This window comes from Schistocerca gregaria, chromosome 4, assembly GCF_023897955.1.
Source record: "Schistocerca gregaria isolate iqSchGreg1 chromosome 4, iqSchGreg1.2, whole genome shotgun sequence".
Lineage (NCBI taxonomy): Eukaryota > Metazoa > Arthropoda > Insecta > Orthoptera > Acrididae > Schistocerca > Schistocerca gregaria.
Window position 1 is genome coordinate 468,005,368 of NC_064923.1, and position 20,467 is coordinate 468,025,834.

The 20,467-nt window shown below is 38.5% G+C and overlaps 1 protein-coding gene across 1 annotated transcript in view; it reads right to left on the reverse strand.

Annotated features, from left to right (window-relative positions):
• The window catches only part of LOC126365852 (syntaxin-6), a 175,461-nt gene extending 167,832 nt beyond the window's left edge, over nt 1–7,629 (reverse strand). The window contains exon 1 of the mRNA XM_050008513.1: nt 7,369–7,629. Within this exon, the coding sequence (XP_049864470.1) occupies nt 7,369–7,403 (35 nt within the window). The 5' untranslated portion in view covers nt 7,404–7,629. The remainder of the gene's footprint in view (nt 1–7,368) is intronic.
• Nucleotides 7,630–20,467: the final 12,838 nt, after the last annotated feature.

Genomic DNA, 20,467 nt, shown 5'->3' on the forward strand with positions numbered 1-20,467 from the left:
CATTACAGAACTATTTAAGTTCGACCTTTTTTATACTTTGATTGCAATAATGCTTTCAATATTGATAAGGTATTAATGAAACAGTGTGCTACAAGTACCTACGGCTACGGCATTAACTGCCTTATTTTAGTTGTTTTGTCGTGGAATGAGATACAAAATCTACATCCAAGAACCTGTCTGTTACGCGGTACACGCAATAATCAGATAAAATGTGTTTATTTACCTGGAAATAACAGCACTGACGGAAATGGAAAGTGTTAGACCATGAACACCTTGACCAGACGCTACCAAACTAATACTCCACTATTATGCCCATGGCGTAGGATATGTTGATTAAAATCCCATTCTTATTCGCGCGTATTTCCAGTACAGAAGAAAAGGCATTCTTACAGATGAAGGATGGTGTGAGTACATGATGGCTGTTCGGTGTGTCTAATGTTACTGGAACTTTTCAGTCGGAAATCGCAATACAGCATGCCGAAAGGATATGTTCGAGCAGCTTATCTCCATCTTTCAGGCGTTGAGAGCTGTCGAACCATTGGCATGAGAAACGTGGAAGTATCGCACCGACAGACCACAGAGACAACTGACTCTACTGGAATTACTGCAAAACGAGTAGAGACTCACGACAGCAGTGTGGCAAAGAGAGCAGACACAGATTCTTCCAGAAGAACTATACGACAGGAATATTGTTTCATTGCTCGACTGGTTCTGACGAATAGCTGGACGACAACAGCTGGAATACGGGTAAAAGGTGGTAGTGGAGAGTCGCCACGAAACGCCAGGAACAAATTACTGGAAACTGGGTTGATATCTCAAATTGCCATGGGTCGTTTACCGTTAACACCATACCACAGACAACGGCAATATTTTTGATGTAAGGCCACAGTAAAACAGACACTGAGTAGCATCCTCTCGTGCTCAGCGATGAGCCTAACTTCTGTTTGTAGTGGTCAGATTGACGCCAACGTGTCCGTAGGCCGGAAGCAGAGATCCTCGAGAAGCATACCACTTCAACTCATGGAACTATGGTGAGAGCTACTGAATATGGTAACAGGAGTGATATGGTAATTGTTGAAGGGAAGTTGCATGTCCATGAATAAGTGGCAGAAATGGTACACCCTGCTGTCACATCCCCGCAGGATAATGAAGATTAGGACAATGCAGATCACACAAGCGCCTCCAAAAATATATGAATCCTCCACTGGCCTGCCCAGTTATCTCATTAGTTACCCACAAATCATGATTGGGATGCGACGAGATGACATACTTCCATACGAGCAGCCAGCCAGAAATCTCCATGAACTGACACAGCATCTATGTCTGGTAAGAAACTCCACTAGATGATATTCGGAGGCTGTTTACTTCCAAGCCACAATGAATACAAAAAGGTACTCTTGTCTATGTTTGTAATGACGTTGATGAAGGACATCGGTTCCGAATGGAATCAAAATTTAATCATTTATTACACGTTTTGTGATTAGCATCTCCATAAGTTTAAGAAATATCGGACTGGTGCTTCAATGTGTAACACTTTCCCATTTTCGTCTGCGTAAATTTACAGGTATTGTCCCATCTGGACAGACATACATGTGGGCATTGAAACTTGTCGTGAATGAATACTTGAGTACATAAAGACCGACAGTCAGGTATCGTTCAAAGTTTCCATAGTCAACAGCTCTTAATGCCAGTGACTGTGGCAGGCCGTCAGTGCCATTCTCGTCTTGAGGAGATGCCACTGTATTCGCAGAAATTGCTCGCAAACCTCTTTATGGATTCAGAAGAATACCGGTCCGAAAGGCGTAACCTTAATGCCCTTATGGTGGAAAGCATGTAGTATCTTGACGCAGTAGACCCATGGTGATCTATAAACATCACAGTAATACATTCAGAAGTTATGAATCCTTTACATGACAGTAGGAGACAAAATGTGTCTGCCCAATGCTCGTCTGCTCACGCATTTCAAAATATTCTGTGATTTTACGCACTTGTTTGTAGGTCTTTCACGCGTGGTAACCAGGTTCATTTATTGTTATTGATATCGCCTGCAAACAGTCAAATTCCTTATAATATGATGTATTGTATCCATTATGAGATATGGCTGTTTAAAAAAAATGAAGATGATCAATTAATAGTCTCAAAACCCTAAAACCAGCCTTCCTGCCCGTTTTACCAGCCTTCTCATTTGTCAGTTGCCGCTCCGAATCTCAATTGTTGGGATAAACGAATAGTCAAAAATTTAAAAATCTCCCACATACAGCCAACATTTAAAAGAATTCCTTACTGTGAATGAAATGCAATTTATGTCTATTGCAAATAGTCACTTAACACGTTAACCAACGTGTATTGAAGGTATAGAAAGTCTGAAGAAGAATTGTCGGATTCTTTGCAGACTCATTTTTGAACACTGACACCAAATGAATGATTTACACGTAAGAAAAACGTGTACATGCCCTCTCCCGCTAATATTAAGTTATCAGTAATACAATGATCAGAATCGGATACGTCTCCACCGGTTTTAGGATTCGAGAACCCATACGAGGTACTGGGTGATTATCCGTAGGAGGGGGCAATAGACTGGTAATAGCGTGGACAGGTGTAATTCTTGCTAGACTCTATAAAGAGTCATTATTGCTTCAATCTGTATCTGTGCATTGACTAACAGACCAGATTTCAGCTACCAGACAAAGATAAGTAGCAAGGTATACTGAATTTGGTGCCACAGTGTGCAGGATCCATTTCCCACGCTCAAAACATGTTTTTTCGTTGCTGGGAAAGAAGCTTAACCTCCCAAGCTCCACAGACCTGTCGATGGCTTGCAATGTTGGACTTTGTAGTTGAAAAAATTGCTCCCTCAGTGTATGAACCAATCTCGAGGCAATTTCACCAAGACAAGATGGCTAGATACAATGTCTTGCTCAAAATCGTCCTTACTACCTTCTATACTTGTGTAGCAGTGTGGAATAGTTAATGTAATTCAGAAACTCATTCCAAGATCTTTCCTTGCTCTATGTGTACAGACATATGAGGTGTGACAAAAGTAATTTGACTGACAACATTGCGAGCAATCTGGCAACGCTGTTTTGTTCTACTTGGCTAGACAGGTGCGTTCATCCCTTCCAAATGTTAGGTCCGAGTTTCAGCTACGTATAGCCATCAGGTGATTTTTGATAGCGCCATCAGTGAAGCTTTGTTTTTATTGTGTGTTCCGAAAAGGGGAAAGCGGAATTTATTGCAAAGCTATGACATAAAATTTTGTGTTTAACTTGGGGAATCCAGGAGTGTCACCTTTGAAAAGTAGAAATAGGCCCATGGAAAACATTCCTTATCAACAGCGCAACTTTTCTGGAAAGCCGAGAACACGTTGAAGATGAACCTCGCTCAGGGAGACTTTCAACTTCAGAAACTGACGGAGACATCGAAAGTGTGCGTTCTCTTGTGATATTAGACCGATGTTTAACAATAATGATTATGGATGGCCTGTTAAACACTTTCACCGTACATCAAATTTTGACCGAAATTTTGCAAATGCGGAAGGTTTGTGCCAAAATCTCACAGCCGAGCAAAAGGGCAATTTAAGAAACATGTACATTGTTCTACTTGACAGAATTTCCAATGACTACGAATTGTTCAGTGGTGTGATCACAGATGATGAATTCCGGATTTTTGAATGCGATCCTGAGACAAACCAGCAAAGTGAGAAGCAATGGCACACACAGACCTTTCTTCAACCGAAAAAGCTCGAATGAGCAGATCAAAACAATGCTGATTAGTTTCCTTCTTTAATTATTATTAATTTAATTATTATAATTATTTTGATAGTAGGGGTATCGCGTCTAAACAATTTGTTTCACCAGCCAACTAACCAAGCGTTTTACAAAGATGTTCTTGAAAGGCTGAGGAAATGGGTGAATCGAGTATGACTGGTCACCACTGACAAGTGGGCTGCACTCTCCACGTCACACAGCCATTTCCATTACGGAATTTTTTACCTCAAAAGGCATTCCTGTTGTTCCACAGGTCCCCTACTCACTTCATCTGAGTCATTGGGCCTTTTCTCTTTTCCTGAAATTTGAAAATGTCTTAAAACGACGTCATTTTGGGACTCTGGAGAACATAAGAATGTGGCCGACATGTAAAAGGCCCCACCACCAACTTTAGCTTTTCAGCGCCATTGGTGTACAGCTGCCAAAGGGCAACACTTGGAAGGGGAAACTACCATTCGAAAATATAAACTTTGGTAGATACATCAGTCTCAGTACTTTTCTCACACACCATGCATTTGCTCCCACATTTCGAAAGCCTGCAGCATTTTCTGCCGATTGATTAAATTTAAAGTTCTCATAAAAGCACACCTATCACCAACTGCGAAGTGCTTTTTTTTCCATTTTACCAGTCGAAAGACCGTCTTACCTATAGATTCTTCTGTGGTTTGTTGAACCGCGCTACCATTATTATCCTCCATCTTCCGGACACTACTGTCTCGTTTAAAATAGTCATCTAGTATTATGATGTTAAATTTGCCTTGCAGATGTTCCATTTTTGCTGACTACTTTTGGACACTACTGGGGTATTGTCACTGGAATACAAACCTTTGGTCACTTCCCCATATTTAGTGTCTATGGGGGTTGACTAACAGAGATCATGAACGATTTTACAGTCATTCGACTCCAGAGGCAGACAGTTACTAAGACTCATAACACACAGAACGCGATGAAGTCTTCCACTAGGAGTTCCGCGACCTCTTTAAGCACTTTTTCATCCAGTGGTACAAATCGTGGCAGCTATAAATAACTCACTGTGATCTTGATTTGTGTAGGAACCTCAACAGCTGAAAGCCAGTGCGAGAACTAGGAAACAATGATATGTTTCATAACAAACATATCCACTCCGCCTTTAATCTCCTCTCTAGTAAGTTTATCTTTGCCAATGGAGCTAGTAGTCTCTTAGATGTGTCAATGGCTTTTAAATCGGTTCTGGTAGGCACATGCAAAATGGTTTTTTGTTCCTAAAACTTCTGTAACTACACATATGGTCTGAATCCAATTATGTCCCGTTGTCATAAGGAAGCCATATAAATAGACATGTTTTTCCTTTCTTCCTTATCCCTCATCATTCAGTTTCACCGAAAACAAGGAGGGGAAAGAGTTTCTCTCAATTGCTGGCGAAGAAAGCGTTGGACTGCTTAGTTCTGTAACAGTTATTGACGTTCAAAACAGACTTTATTGACCTGCGACGTCCGACACTCTTGATGCCTGAATTTTTCGCCTCTCCCCCTTTTTTTTATTTTAGCAACAACATAGGCCCACACAACAAAGTAGTTTTAAAGAAGCCTTTCCGTCCAAAGTAGTTCTATCGTGGGCATGGACCCAGGCATGACCACAGCCATTATTTTATGGGAGGTATCTACTGAAGGTGCGACTTCACAAGTAAATTTACAAGGAAACTTATTATTGCCTCTATGTTTGCTTGTGCGTCTGCTGGAGCACTGACATGAAAAGCGTGGGGTTTCACAATGGAACTAAGCTAGGTCTAGAAAATAGTCTTTAATTCTTCTGCACTTTTTCCTCTCCGAGGAAAACTGGACAGTTTGCATTTCATATGACATATTTTTTCTCCATCAGCTGATACAGGATAAGGTACACTAACATCTACCCGGTTCGTGAGAAACTGTCTCGTATTGCCAACACGTCGCTGGTCTTCGCACGCTAATAAGGCGGTGCGACCTAGCCTCTGGCAATTAAAGAAATGCGCAATCCTTGTATTTCTTTACAGATTTTGGAAACTATTTTTGCATCTCAATTTTCCGTACCGTCTGTTAAGGTTTTCCTAGTATTATCAGACGTATTCACTTCAATATTTTTCAATTATTATATATATATATATATGAGGTAAGTTACTGTTATTGCCTGTTGGCTTCAGCACTGGTACTACAAATTCGATTGTTAGATCTACATACAGCTGTTGCTTTTCTTTCTCATGTTTAGTCTAATTTAAAACTCGCAACAGTGAAATAACATGCAATGGTTCATTTATTCGTTGACACCGAAGCATGTACAACGAAAGCAGGCGTTCACGTGAGTCATATTGATCGAACATACCTGTTTCACTTTTGCTTCTACGCAACTACTACATTTAGCTCGCTCTTTTTGTCTGACAGGTTATTATCTGACATTTTGACACGGTAGAAGTCGCTTTGTCGCAGAAGCTTCACATAATTCCACTGTGCATTATTTTGCCCATTTTAAATCGAATAACATACATTTTTCTGGAATTTAAACATACGCTATTTACACAAGACACTGCCTTGTTCTCGAATCAGCGTGAAAAGAAATTCCAGAATCTCACTATCCGTATTTTTAAAGCACAAACTCCGGCGCACTCATTATCATTCGCGCATAGACACGATGCTTCGGCGTCTGATTAACGTCAGGCAACTGAGTTAAATATAAAATAAACGAGTAGAATCCATCTCATTGTTGACTGTCAGAGCATAAATGACAAAGCCGCGGGGTTCGAGTCGGTGCATAGCGGCTGGAATGTAAATCTTTTTCGGGTGAAAAGGTGGAAAAAACCTTCAGTATAAGCGACGACTTCGTAATGAATGTTTTACACTTGAAAAAAGAGTGCCTGGGCTTGTTCAATGCCGTATTAATACAATACACAAATTGTAAAGTGTTGTATTGTTTTAATAGAAAAATACAAAAGTGAACTTCAAGTTGTCTTGGAAAATCCACAATATTTAATTACTGGAACAATGCAGATATAACACTCACTTTGCCTTACAAATACCATAGAAAAAAAACTCTCTGTACTTTGATCTAAATCATAAAAAGGTCTTTGCAAATGTCTGATGTGCGCTTTTTAACTTAGCAAACAAAAACTGTCGATAAAAGAACGAAGGAATTTGATGGGCACTGTTATACGCATGGCACAATAAGTATTGGGAGGAGAAGAGGAATTCAGAAGCATCTATTTCTTCCTCGCATATACACATGTGACAGACTGATAAATGTAAAATACCGTAAGGTATATTCCTTTGTCGCTGAAACTTTTCAACTTCAGTGATTCGCAAAGAACCGTCTGCGTTGGGATAAATATTTAACGCGTAGGCACATTCACTAAAAGGAAAGAATTTTATCGTCTGAAATGCTTTAGATCGCTACAGAGACCAGAGAAGTTTCAAAATTTTGATTCTTCCCTGGATTTCGAACACTTTTTCCCGCAGCACCGGCTCAATGCAATAATTAATTTATGTCGTATTAGTAATAAGAAACTAGAAGACAACAAATATTTTTGTTAAACAATGTATATTAGTGTGAGTGCAGGTAACCTACGGAAAAGATATAGTTAATAGTATTTACTCACTCTTTGACTACAAAGAATGGATCTTCAAGGGTCATGTCAGCTTTCAGCGACACTCATTCAAGAGGCTTCTGATGTGGAATTCGGTCTGTATACACGCGTTTTCACTCATGAGGCTTTATTTAAAGCACACAGTTGCATCAATGCGAAGTCAGCCGTATACTTAGCACCTAGACTCCCAAACAACCACCGCACATTTCGCACCTTCATCGACTAGAACAACTATATTCTGCTATATCAGAGAGGTTCGTTGCTGAGCTTGACAGCAAAATGTTGTCATACCAACGTTACAAAAAAGAAACTCCTACATAACGCAGTGTACTTACATGCTAAATTAGAGTGGCATACATGAGGTTTTTAACGATGGTTCAAATGTTGCTTATGAAAATATGTACTAACCTTCTAGTCTAGGCTAATGTTGGTAATGTAGACAGGTGATAACATCTTTGACCATAGATACATGTATCGAAGAGCGATTAGAGACGCGGTATTAAGGAATTTTGTAATGAGGAAGACGTGGGGATGTGGGAGTTCTAGTGCAGGTTTGCAGTATATCGGTAATATTTTTCCTCCCCTCTTTCTTCACATAAGTTTATTTGCATCGATTTAGCCATAACTACAAACATTAAACGCTGTCTTTAAATATCGGAAGGAAACGGATAAAAAGTCCACAATTATAGGTGCCGTACGTGATTGTTACGTTTTGGGATCTACTTTTCTCTCACCGTCAGTAAAAGAACTTCATCGCGGATAAAGGGATACTTTAATGTCCACAGAACAACTGTATACACGATATGCCTAATGTTGTACAAAAGGCATAGTAGTATTGTATGACTGATGCCAAAAGAGAGATTTCTCATAAACAGTTTAGCAGCACAGTATTTTAGCGGATGTTTTACACCTTTTAAAATGTTTATGGTCATGCAAAATTATGAAGGGGCTTCGTAATTTCTGTACATCTTTGGTTCATCTAGTGATTTAAAACATTTCATGTGATACTATCAGTTTTTGGAACTTTAAGGGAAACGCCCAAGTGTTGCACACGTATGTGTTATATAGCAATAAATTTGCTTCTATCATGTAGTTTTAATTTTCATTCGTGTGGAGGGATGGAGAGGGGAGAATGTGGTCTGTCAGATTTGTCAGTTTTTAAAACATAATAAGCTAATTTGCTATGCTGCAGTTTTATTGGTAATTTTATTTTGGTATAAATGACATACTGCAAAGATTCACATTGAGTTTGCTGTTGGTTCTGGTACAGAATGGTTACTTTAAATAACCCCTTTGTCTAGTACCTCGATGGTATTTAAGAAACAGGACAAATTTTTATATGAGGTGGTTTGTAAATAAATAAATAAAAATAAAATAAATGAACTACTGAGTTGACTTTTTCTATTTCATGTGTGTTTCATAATGGTGGTGTATACGAGTGCCAGGTTATTATCAGTGGTACAGAGGTTTGTATCGCACATAAGTCTGATGGATATAGGCTTACATTTAGGAATTTACGTATTCAGGAGAAATTCTCAAGGATTAATGCTACTGAACAGCATGAAGGAAAATATGCATGACTTGTTTTAGTTTTCTAATGTATGGCAATATATTGTAATTCCATAACTTTTGATTAAGAATAACTGTAACATGATATTTTTGTGCCACAAAACATAAATACATTATAGTGCTATTTTCGAACACCCCTGAAATTATCCAGCATGAGACATGTGGGAAAAAAGTATCTGTTTATAACGGTTTATGTCATATAAGAAACAAAAATTCATTAGTTTCTCCTTGAGTTTTATTTGTGAGTGAAACCATCATAACTGTTCTACAACTAATTATTAAAAAAAGCTGCAAAAATTTAGTTACTTCCATCAGGTGAACGAATGTAAGTATTTCAAGATTATCTGTTTAAAAAGTGCTTTTCAGTATTGTTTCAATTACTGTAGAGTAACACAAACAAATTGAGCACCAGATAAAAGAGCATGTTGCTTCATGATAAAAGATGTGTGTTTTGTAGTACTGTCTTCTGTATCGGCTACTAAAGTTAAGAAATTGCAGAATAAAAGAATGTAATCACAACTGCAAGAACCTCAAAGCACACACCAAAAAATTTCCTCATCAGTTGATAGTAGCGTGAAATGGCTGCTTCTGCATATTAACTCATAACTTGTCATTGTCATCAATGTGAAGAATGGTTAAATGTGGTTCTCAGTGCTACTGCATCATCACCTGTGAATAACTGCTGCTACATACATACATCCATTTGAACCTGGTTACTGCATTCTCTCTCTCTCTCTCTCTCTCTCTCTCTCTCTCTCTCTCTCTCTCTCTCTCTCTCTCTCTATCATCAGTATTTCTTGTATACCACCACGTTTCATAAGCATCTACTCTCTTCTTGTCTGAACTGCACTTTTGTACAAGGCTACACTCCAAATGAATACCTTAAGCTATAATCAGCAGAAATACTATAGATAAGGTGATTATAGTAAGCTTAATTTTCATTACTCTGACTGTTTTTTGTCAGAGTACCTAAATTCATCTGTGCCAAAAATGGTGAAGGTTGTTCTCCAGAAACAAGCTCTGAACTGATCAAAGATGAATGTTCCTAATTATAAACTAGCAAAGGATAAATGGCATTCTATGTACCAGGTGAAATGGTCCAATGATGTATGGAAAGAGTTCTATTCCAGCCTGTTGAGACCTTATGTTTATTGCTGCTCTGTCACAGAAACCCAAAAGTAGTTAAGCATTGTCAAAATGGAAGTAACCCTAGACTGAAGCTCCCACCAAGTCTTATTAGGCTCAGCACAGTATATACAATCTAAACCTGCTTCGCAAAGCTAGTAATCTACAGATTTTTAAGGAAAAAGTATAACCAGGAAAAGAAAACTTTTAAAACTGACACTACTAATCTTAGGAAGCAGATTAACAACAAAGCAATGGAGCACTCTGATAATATAAGTAAAGCATCTTGGGAGTAACTAAATCAACCCTTATTATAAATACACAGGTTGAGACCCCACACCACCTCACCCAAGGTGCCGAATGTGAATTTGTGGAGGTGAATGAGGAGGAAGTTGGCAAGGTAACACAAATGGTAAAGAAAAAAAATTCATCTGTATCGTATGACATAGCCAATGTAATTACTAAGATGTGCCTAAAAGTAATCTCAAAACCTCTAACCTACACGAGTAATTGCAACATTAAATAAATGTATCCAACTGTTCTAAAACTGAGTGTTGTGAAACCAGTGTATGAAAATGGAAGAAAGAAAGATGTCTTTAACTATATGCCAATATTATTAATTATTATTTAGGAAGATATTCAAAACAATTATCCTGTGTCAGGATAATGACTTTCTCGCATAACACAATCTGCTTATAAACTCCCAGGCTAAGTACGACCACAGCAGTTACAGAGTTCGTTATATTTTCTACCATAGAACAGTTCAGCAACACCTGTGACCATGTATCAGTTTTGCTTTAGCAGAAGCAAAGAATGTGCATGTAGACTGCCATGCCTGCAATAGTGAGCTGGGGCTTTTTTTCCCGTACCATTCCTCACCCTTTATATGATCTAAGTTCTCATTTGTTCACACTTGTGGTTGACTGCCACATTGTAGTGTCCACATTACACTTAATTTCCAGATGTTAAGAGGGTAACTCCTTTGAAATCATGCGGTTGGTGTTGTTTCGTCAAATAATTGAAGACTGGTCTGTTATGCTGTTAATAGTGTGATTCACCAACCTTGTTGCATATAAGACAGTACTTGGCTGAGAGTAGGAGCTTGCCTTATCACAGGGGCACATCCCAACGCGTGAGAGGGAACTTGTCTGGGGGTTGGACAATGTGATGTTATTTGCAACAACAAAGTTTCCTAGTTATGAAAGTTTGGATCATGTTCCATAGCCAAAATAGTGCATCTGCTTTTGAACATTACTGAAATGAGTTTGCATGCTGAAAAGTAACACTTCCAGTTTTTTTACATGAACATTCTTAAAGTTTTTTAAATAAGACAAAGATTATTGACATTCTACATCTTTATTCTTCATGTCTATACATTTGCAGCCCTGTACCACTAGATGGCTCCAAATTGTAGCATGTAACATAGAGGTGTGTAATGTAACTGTGTCAGTGCATGAGAAACAGCAAAAATTTGAAGAGTTCGTCCTTGCATGGAACATCCTCTCCTTCAGCATGACAATGTCAGAACACACATGACTGCAGCAACGATCCTTGTGTTTACTGTCATCGATCATTCTCTATACAGCCCCAACTTGGCCCCCCTCTGATTTCCAACTGTTTCCAAGATTTAAAGAACATCTACAAGAACTTCATTTTGATAGCGATGAAGTGGTGAAAGCAGAGATAAGATTGTGGCTCTGTCACCAAAGTCAAATATTCTACAGCACCAGTATCAAAAAACTCCTCTCTTGTTGGGAGAACTGTTTCGTCATCAGGGTGAGAATATGCAGACCTAAAAATTAAAAGTGTAGAATGTTAATAACATTTGTTTTGCTTGACAAGATTTAAGAGTTTTGACATAAAAAATTCAGAAGCTTTACTTTTCAGTATGCTCTTGTAAACTGAATATTGAAAATTTGACAACTAACTGCCCAGCGCGAGGAACCTTTGTGCAGTATGATTAGGCAGTTTGGAGCTTGGCCCAAAAATAGATTTTGGTGAATAACTAGATAAAATTTGTTGCATTATGAAAAGATTTTAAATTTATGTACGTCACAAATAATGAGACTGATACAATGCCTGTGTATTGTTTGAGACAAACTGAGACAGATGTTACTGCTTTCTGCAGTTGCTTTTAGGAGTCTAATACTAATGTTGTCTGCTGCTGCTGCTGTTGTTTGAGTAACCATTGAATGACTTAACAGCCTTCCTAACTGAAAGTTCACTTGATACCGTTCCAATAGTACATCACAGCACTTTGCAAGCATACTTTGTAGTTGAAAATACCAGTACATATGTCTGATAACGAGCTGATCTTTTGGATTCTGTAGACATCACTGAACATTTATTTCTCTACAGATACATGGAATAAATGTGGCTTCATATAACAAGAAACAGGTAAATTCACCATAAACTCAAGCAGGCAAGTCAGGAGAAGAAACCCTATCACAGTACACATCCAGACATGAATTTAGTGTAGCAGATATAGGAAAGTCCAAAAACCAAAATAAACACCGTCCTGAAGATTGCAGGATGTGTTATGAAGAGGATACAGATGTCACTTTAATTTGTGGACATACATGAACACCAAAATGGCTTACAACAGTCCAGGCAACCAGCTCACATAGTATGAGGCCATAAACCTCATGCCACGTGGCTTGCAATGCCTGTGAAAGATGTCATAGCAGTTACAGAGATTGACAATGTATTTTCCATGTTTATGCATGATGTGACTAAAACAAGCAATTCGTGTGATTTGTGCAACTGCTATACATTCTATAGAACATTTCCTTCACAACATATTTGATCATCTTATTAACATCTGAGCTTTCCACTATGTTTAGCTTTTTCTTTTTTTTTTTTTTTTTCACTGAAATAAAAGCAGTGGAGGAGTAACTAACTATGGAAGATGTTTTTAACTTTTTTTTAAACATATGTGTGTGCTCTGTTTCATGTATCAGATTTTCTTATCGCTTCTTAGGCATGTTCATTCAAGAATACAGACCCCACACTCTACTGTAAATAATATTGTAAATCATACAAGTGGTTTCTAAAATAATAGAAGCTTGTGGAAGATATTGTGTTTGAGAGCTTTTGCCAGCTGTGCAGCTGCACATCACTGGAATGGAAGCATGCAAATTGTTTGCAGAAAAAATTTGAAGTATTGTCATGCAGTTCTATGCCTTGTTTTGGTATGCCATCTTTGTTAATAAATACTTGTTACTTGTTGAAATTTTCTTTAATGTTTCTTGACTGTCTGAAATTGCATCCTTTACCAACATCTGTAGGGTACACCAACTGTCTGCTACTCAACATTTCCTCAACAAATGCTATCACCTTAAAATGTGTCTTCATTGACTGAAACTAAAGCTTTACAAACATTCCTTCATTACACCAACTATCTGCACTGATCATTTGCTCAACCAAAGCTCCCGTTCATATGAAAACTTCTGCCTCCTCACTTAATCGTGTTGATATTTGCCAATAGCTGATTCACCTTTGAAAGGTTGGCACTCAAATAGCACAGTGGCATAGTCAATTGGACAGTATGGTTCTGTCCACTGTCTGTCTTTTCATAGATTATTTGAAAATGCCTTTCCTGGAACCAGTTTCTGATTTTGATTCCTTGTCATGACCTACAGAAAAGATGAACTACTTTATTTCCTACAAATTTTTAGTTAATTTTTTATAAAATCATTTCATTTTTTGTTACCACCATCAAAGTCATCTCTGCAACTTGCTGTCATTATTAACTGTATCTTGTAAGGAATCTTCTTAACCAGAAATTTCTGATAGTTCCGAATTGTGCAAGTCAAAATCTCATTCATTCCTTGTCTCCAGTAACTCGTCAACCAGTCAGGACTGTTATTTTTTGACATTTACCGTTTCATGAAGACTCATATTTGGGGCGACAAATTTTAAAATTTCCTGCCTGACGATACTGTTTTAAGTTTCCTTGGTTTCCCTAAATTGGTTATGATATTGCCAGTATGCTTCCTTGAAAAAAAGGTGTGGCGAATTTCCTTCACCATCCCTGACCCTTTCAGACTTGTCCTGGAACTCTCATGACCTTACCATCCACTTCATGCTAAAACCTAATCTTCCTCCCTTATGGCATTTGGATGGACAGATAACTGAGATGGGATCAGCACTTGAACATGCTGATCATAAAACACAGTTCAGACTGACTAGCAATTAGAAGTGCATCTTGCTGTCTTGAACTGCATACAAAAATGCTAACATATTTTGCACACTGTCAGCGGCTAATATCTTACAAAACAATTTTGTAATGCAATGAAGCTGAATCAATAAGAATTTATTGTGTAAAAATGAGCAATAAGAATCTTACCTATATTTGACAAGGCATCTGGAGTGGGACAACTATCCCTGAGAATTATTGAGATCTCTGGAAGAGTCAGCCATGAAAAAACTATTTTACCAGATGTGCGAGACATATGAGACAGGAAAAATAGCCTAAGACTTCAAGAAAAAAGTGAGAATTTCAATTCCAAAGAAGGTGGGTATTGACAGGTGACAATATCATTTACCTGTCATTAAAAAATCATTGTTGCATGTATTAACATGAATTAAAAAAATAAAAAATAAAATGGAAAGACTTGTAGAAGCCAGCTTCAAGTAAGATTAGTCTGGATTCTGTAAAAATATTGGAACATTCAAGACAGTACTGATCTTTATCTTAGTATGTAGATTGAAGAAAGGCAAACCCACATTTGTAGGATTTGTAGATGTTGAGAAAGCTTTTGGCAATGTTGACTGGATACTCTCAATGAAATTCTAAAGGTAGCAGGGTTAAAAGAGGCTACCAGTGCAATAGTGGCCTTAACCACATTTTTGGAAAAAAATGAAGTATTCACACAGAACATCACTTCACACCCTACCATTACATGCTACAATCGCTGGACATGTATTCGGACGCCATGGACAATGTGGCAGCACCAGATGTTTATGCACCGTGCAGTGCCATATGATATGGGACGCAATAGTGGCCTGTGCCACACAGAATACGTTAACTTGAAGGGAAATATAGTGCCAAAGAAATGTCCCAACCTCAGAGCATACGCGCGTCAGAAGGAATGTGGTCGACATTTTCACCTGAACACTGGCAACATCTCTATGACTCATTCTATGCATTAGGTAGTTTAGAATTGCAGTTGGCACACATTTTTGCTATGGTGAAGATAGTCCCTACGGCATGCTTATATTCCTCTGTGACCACATAGTCATGAGTAACAACACGCGTGTACCATTTCCAGAATGAAGAGGAAATGGACATGGAGGTGTGTAAAATGTTCTTAAAGAACATTTTGAAAATATACAGATGGTAGGATTACAAGGGTTCTTTAGCACAAAATGCTGCACCAGATCGGAACCGTTATGCATAAATGAATGAAGCTGTGGTCGGAAGTATTTGTCACTAGACCTGAGCGTGGGGAAGTTATATCATTTACATAAAGGCAAGCATGATGATCTGGTCTCATACTACATGTTTGGTCAGATATTTAATACAAGATTTAATTTGTCCTTTCATCCCCCTACGCCCCTGTAACTGATTCCTGCCATAATGTGACCTCTACGAAATCAAACATGCTGCAGCCAACACTGTGGAAGAGAAGGGTAAATGCAAACAACAGAGAGAGTTACATCAGTGAAAGGCCGAGACCGTGCGGGCGGGAATGCATCACAATGTAGCAGAAGGGAGACATCAGGGCAATGCAAATCAGAAGCAATGAGATTGCTTCTGATTTGATGAGGACGTTGCCGACACTGGTACTTACACAGGTATCTGTTACTACAAGTGGCAATTGTGGACATACTGCCTTGGAATACACGATCTACGTACCAAGAAACCTACCATGTATGTATGGAGTGAGGACAAAGCATCCCAAGGATCGCAAGAAATTGGATTGTGTCTCATGCATTACATTAAACATAATGTCCAAACAAAGCAACTGATTATGTACGTGGATCAATGTTGTGAGCAAAATCAAAATATAAAAATGACCTTACTGTGTCAATTCATGGTTCTGCATGCACAATTACACCGGAAGTAATCCACCATAAATTCCTAGTCAGTGGGCATTCATAACTACCATGTGACCAGGACTTCAGTACCATCGCAAAGAACAAGAAATTTCACCAGAACATATACATACCCTCTGACTGGATGAATGTCATTACCACTGCAACCATAAAGTGTCGACACAAAATACTAGGGTGCAATGGTTCCATATTCAGTGGCTTCAGTATAAAGCATCTTCTCCCCATTACAAGTACTCCAATGAGCCAGATGTCCCATTTACCGACGTCAGTTTTGGTAAACCAGCGTCAAAAGTAATTAAGACTCTGGATGTACTACATCCCAATGGACATGCTATCAGTGCATTGAAAAAGACCGTTTTAATGACCTTGCTGCAATTCATACCCCCAGTGCACCATGGTTATTACCGTAACTTGAAGACATCTGCACAGCTGCGTGGCGACACCATTCCTGTAAATGATGATATGGATGGTGAACATTGACACTTCATGAGTATCTTGTCCAATGTTCGACTAGTGTGTAAAGCAATAATGGCCTATCCCACACGTTTCGTGTATTACAGCCAAGTGCGCTGAAACAATAGTGGTCCTACCCACACAAAAAATGGTCTAAAAATGCTATTACGGTTAACTTCACATATAGCCAATTACCAGACACCATACCACGTTATGTATACCACAATCATTGCTATATGCCACAATCACTACACATCAATTCTGCAAACGTTGATATCTTCCAGTGACCATCAAATATGAGTAGCAAAATATTATCTGCTACTTGTACAGACACCAAACTGCAGTGATAATGGACAGACAACATGAAAGAAAACCAGTAGATGAGGAGAGGGAGTGACAGTGTCATAGCCTATTCCCCATGTTGTTTAATATGTACACTGAGAAACTGGCAAAGGAAAGAAAGAAGAAATTTGAAAAATGAATTGGAGTTCAGAAATTTACTGATAACACTGCAGTTCTGAAAATGACAACAAAGGGCTTGGAAGGACTGATGAATGAAATTGGTAGTGTCTTGGAAAGAGACATAACATGAACAACAACAAAAATAAAACAAAGATAATTAAATGTAGTCTAATTAAATAAGGAGATGCCGAGGGAATTAAATTGAAAAATGACACAAATTAATTGTTGAGTTTTGTTATTAGAACAGCAAAATAACTGACTATTGCCTAAATGGAGTAGTGCAGATTGGTGATAACAAGAAAAGCAATTCTAAAAGAGAAAACTTCATTAACATCAAACATAAATTTAAATGTTAGGAAGTCTAGTATGAAGTTATTCGTCTGGAGTGTAGCCTGGTACAGAAGGGAAACATGGATGATAAATAGTTTAGACAAGAAGAGAACAGAAGCTTTTGAAAATTGGTGCTAGTGAATAATGCTGAAGATTAGATGGATAAATTGCATAACTAATGTAGAGGTTCCGAACTGACTTAACACATCCTGACGCACCAGGGCATCAATTTGGTTAAGGAGTGTAATGTGCGGGTGGGGGAGAGAGGCGTAAAAATTGTAGAGGGACACCTAAGCTTGACTACAGTAAGCAGTAAATGCATGTAAGTCTCTGTGGCTATGCGGGGATGAAGAGGCTTCCATATGATAGACTAGCATTGAAGGCTGCATCAAACCAGTCTTCAATGCATTATGAGTACAAAGTTCTGGGAGTAGGGCCAGCAGGAGTTAATGCTGCAATAAGAGTAGCACGAGCTACACCAGCAGATGACACTAAAACATTAGTGACAGACAGAGCAACAGCATAGTGATCCGTTGAGATGCTTGCAACTTACCTTCATCACTTCGTGCTTTGAGAGGTAAATAATATTAATGAGCTGAGTCAGCAACAAATTAAGCTGCTTTCTTTGAATGCTGCTCCATAAGAAGTGGCCCAAAAACTGCACTCGTAAGTTGAACCTAGCAGTATAGAATTTTTTTTTAACATTTTTGATAGCAAAAATGTATTTTACTGGTTGGGTACAGTCCAGTCACAACCTTAAATGGCAGGTGTTTGTTTCTTTCTCTCTTCATCTTTTTTCCTTGGCATTTCCTATGTGAATTTTCTTAAATGGGAAATCATCAACTGATTTGCTTCTGATTATAAAGTACATGCCAAGGCATTAAGTGCTTCCAATACTAGTGTAAAAAAAAAAAAAAAATGTGAAATTGCCTAATTATTTTTCTGCATAAAACATTTGACTGAGTGTATTTCATGAACTGACAATTTTGCAGTCATTTGTCATCTGATGAAAGTATATCATCATCATAATCATCATCATCATTCCCAGACTCACTTTCACAAGGCAATGATTTGTACAGAAGCCAGTAAAGTAGTTATATTAGTAACTCCTAGAGCATCATGAGATACTTTAATGTAGGAGCAGACAGAAAATTGTCACTCCAGCACTACCAGAATGGTGAGATCATCATAACCCCAATGTGAGCCAAATCACACTACAAGTAGCTTTTAATCTATTCTTCATTAATTCCCCTATGACTTGCAGCAAATTTGGCTTTGGTGGTATTACATTACATGGGTTCAAAAATGAAAACCAAAGCGACCTAGTACCAATGGATTTAGAAAAACTGTAGAATGATTACCAAGAATTACCTGAATCGTGTTAGTTTGAGCAAGTAGTCTTCATGTGCAATTGACACTTGAAACATTGGCAAAACAACTTTTTTATAGAGCACAACCAGTACATTGAAAGATACAGTAAAAGCATATGTTGATTGATTACAATAATTACTCTTATATTAATGTGTTCGTGGGATACATGCTATAGAGATAAAGAAACCAAGTACAGCTATAGGAATACGTGGCAATTTTAAGGCAACTGCCAACACCCAGTTGGACTGAGACCAATGCCCCATACCACAGCAGGACAGGCATTCATGAAATTAGTGATAGGGCAATAGTTCACAGAGACTGGCATTACAGATGCAGACCTAGTGGGGAACGTGTAATGGTGGTGGTGGCGGCAGAAGTGGTGTGAGCAGAATGAAGGCAATATTTCAGGAACAGGTTATTGATTGACAATGAAATGAAACAAACAGTTTGCCATGCATGTTCATGAAACCAGTCCTCCACCACACAATAGTTTTCATTGTGACCCAGAACACCCTTGGAAATGGGTGCACACTGTTTTTTCATGGCTGTTCAGAGACAATGTGACTGTTAGTACTTGATGCTGTTCCTAATTTCTGATGTTGTTGTGCTGTTCCTAACTTCTGATGTTGTTGCTGTGGTCTTCAGTGCAAAGATTCATTTGATGTGGCTCTCCACAATAGTCTATCCTGTGCAAGTATCTTCATAACCATTACTTATTTATTTGTATTTTACACATCTTGTTCTGTAGGACCAAACTGAGGAGCAAATTTCTAGTCATGGAATGTGTCAATACATGAAACTACAACATAAAAGTAATAACAGATTAACTGAAATCCAAAAAACGACAACACACAAGTTTATGTAAACACAATCAACAGTATAGCACAGGAATCAGTTTAATTTTTCAAGGAACTCCTTAATGGAATAGAAGCAACTGAAATCACTCAACAGAGGAAAGTCCACTGGACCTGACGGGATACCAATTTGATTCTACACAGAGTGCGCGAAAGAACTTGCCCCCTTCTAACAGCCGTGTACCGCAAGTCTCTAGAGGAACGGAAGGTTCCAAATGATTGAAAAAGAGCACAGGTAGTCCCAGTCTTCAAGAAGGGTCGTCGAGCAGATGCGCAAAACTATAGATCTATATCTCTGATGTTGATCTGTTGTAGAATTTTAGAACATGTTTTTTGCTCACGTATCATGTCGTTTTTGGAAACCCAGAATCTACTCTGTAGGAATCAACATGGATTCCGGAAACAGCGATCGTGTGAGACCCAACTCGCTTTATTTGTTCATGAGACCCAGAAAATATTTGATACAGGCTCCCAGGTAGATGCTATTTTCCATGACTTCCGGAAGGCGTTCGATACAGTTCCGCACTGTCGCCTGATAAACAAAGTAAGAGCCTACGGAATATCAGACCAGCTGTGTGGCTCGATTGAAGAGTTTTTGACAACAGATCACAGCATGTTATTATCAATGGAGAGACGTTAAAGTAACCTCTGGCATGCCACAGGGGAGTGTTATGGGACCATTGCTTTTCACAATATATATAAATGACCTAGTAGGTAGTGTCGGAAGTTCCATGCGGCTTTTCGCAGATGATGCTGTAGTATACAGAGAAGTTGCAGCATTAGAAAATTGTAGCGAAATGCAGGAAGATCTGCAGCGGATAGACACTTGGTGCAGGGAGTGGCAACTGACCCTTAACATAGACAAATGTAATGTATTGCGAATACAT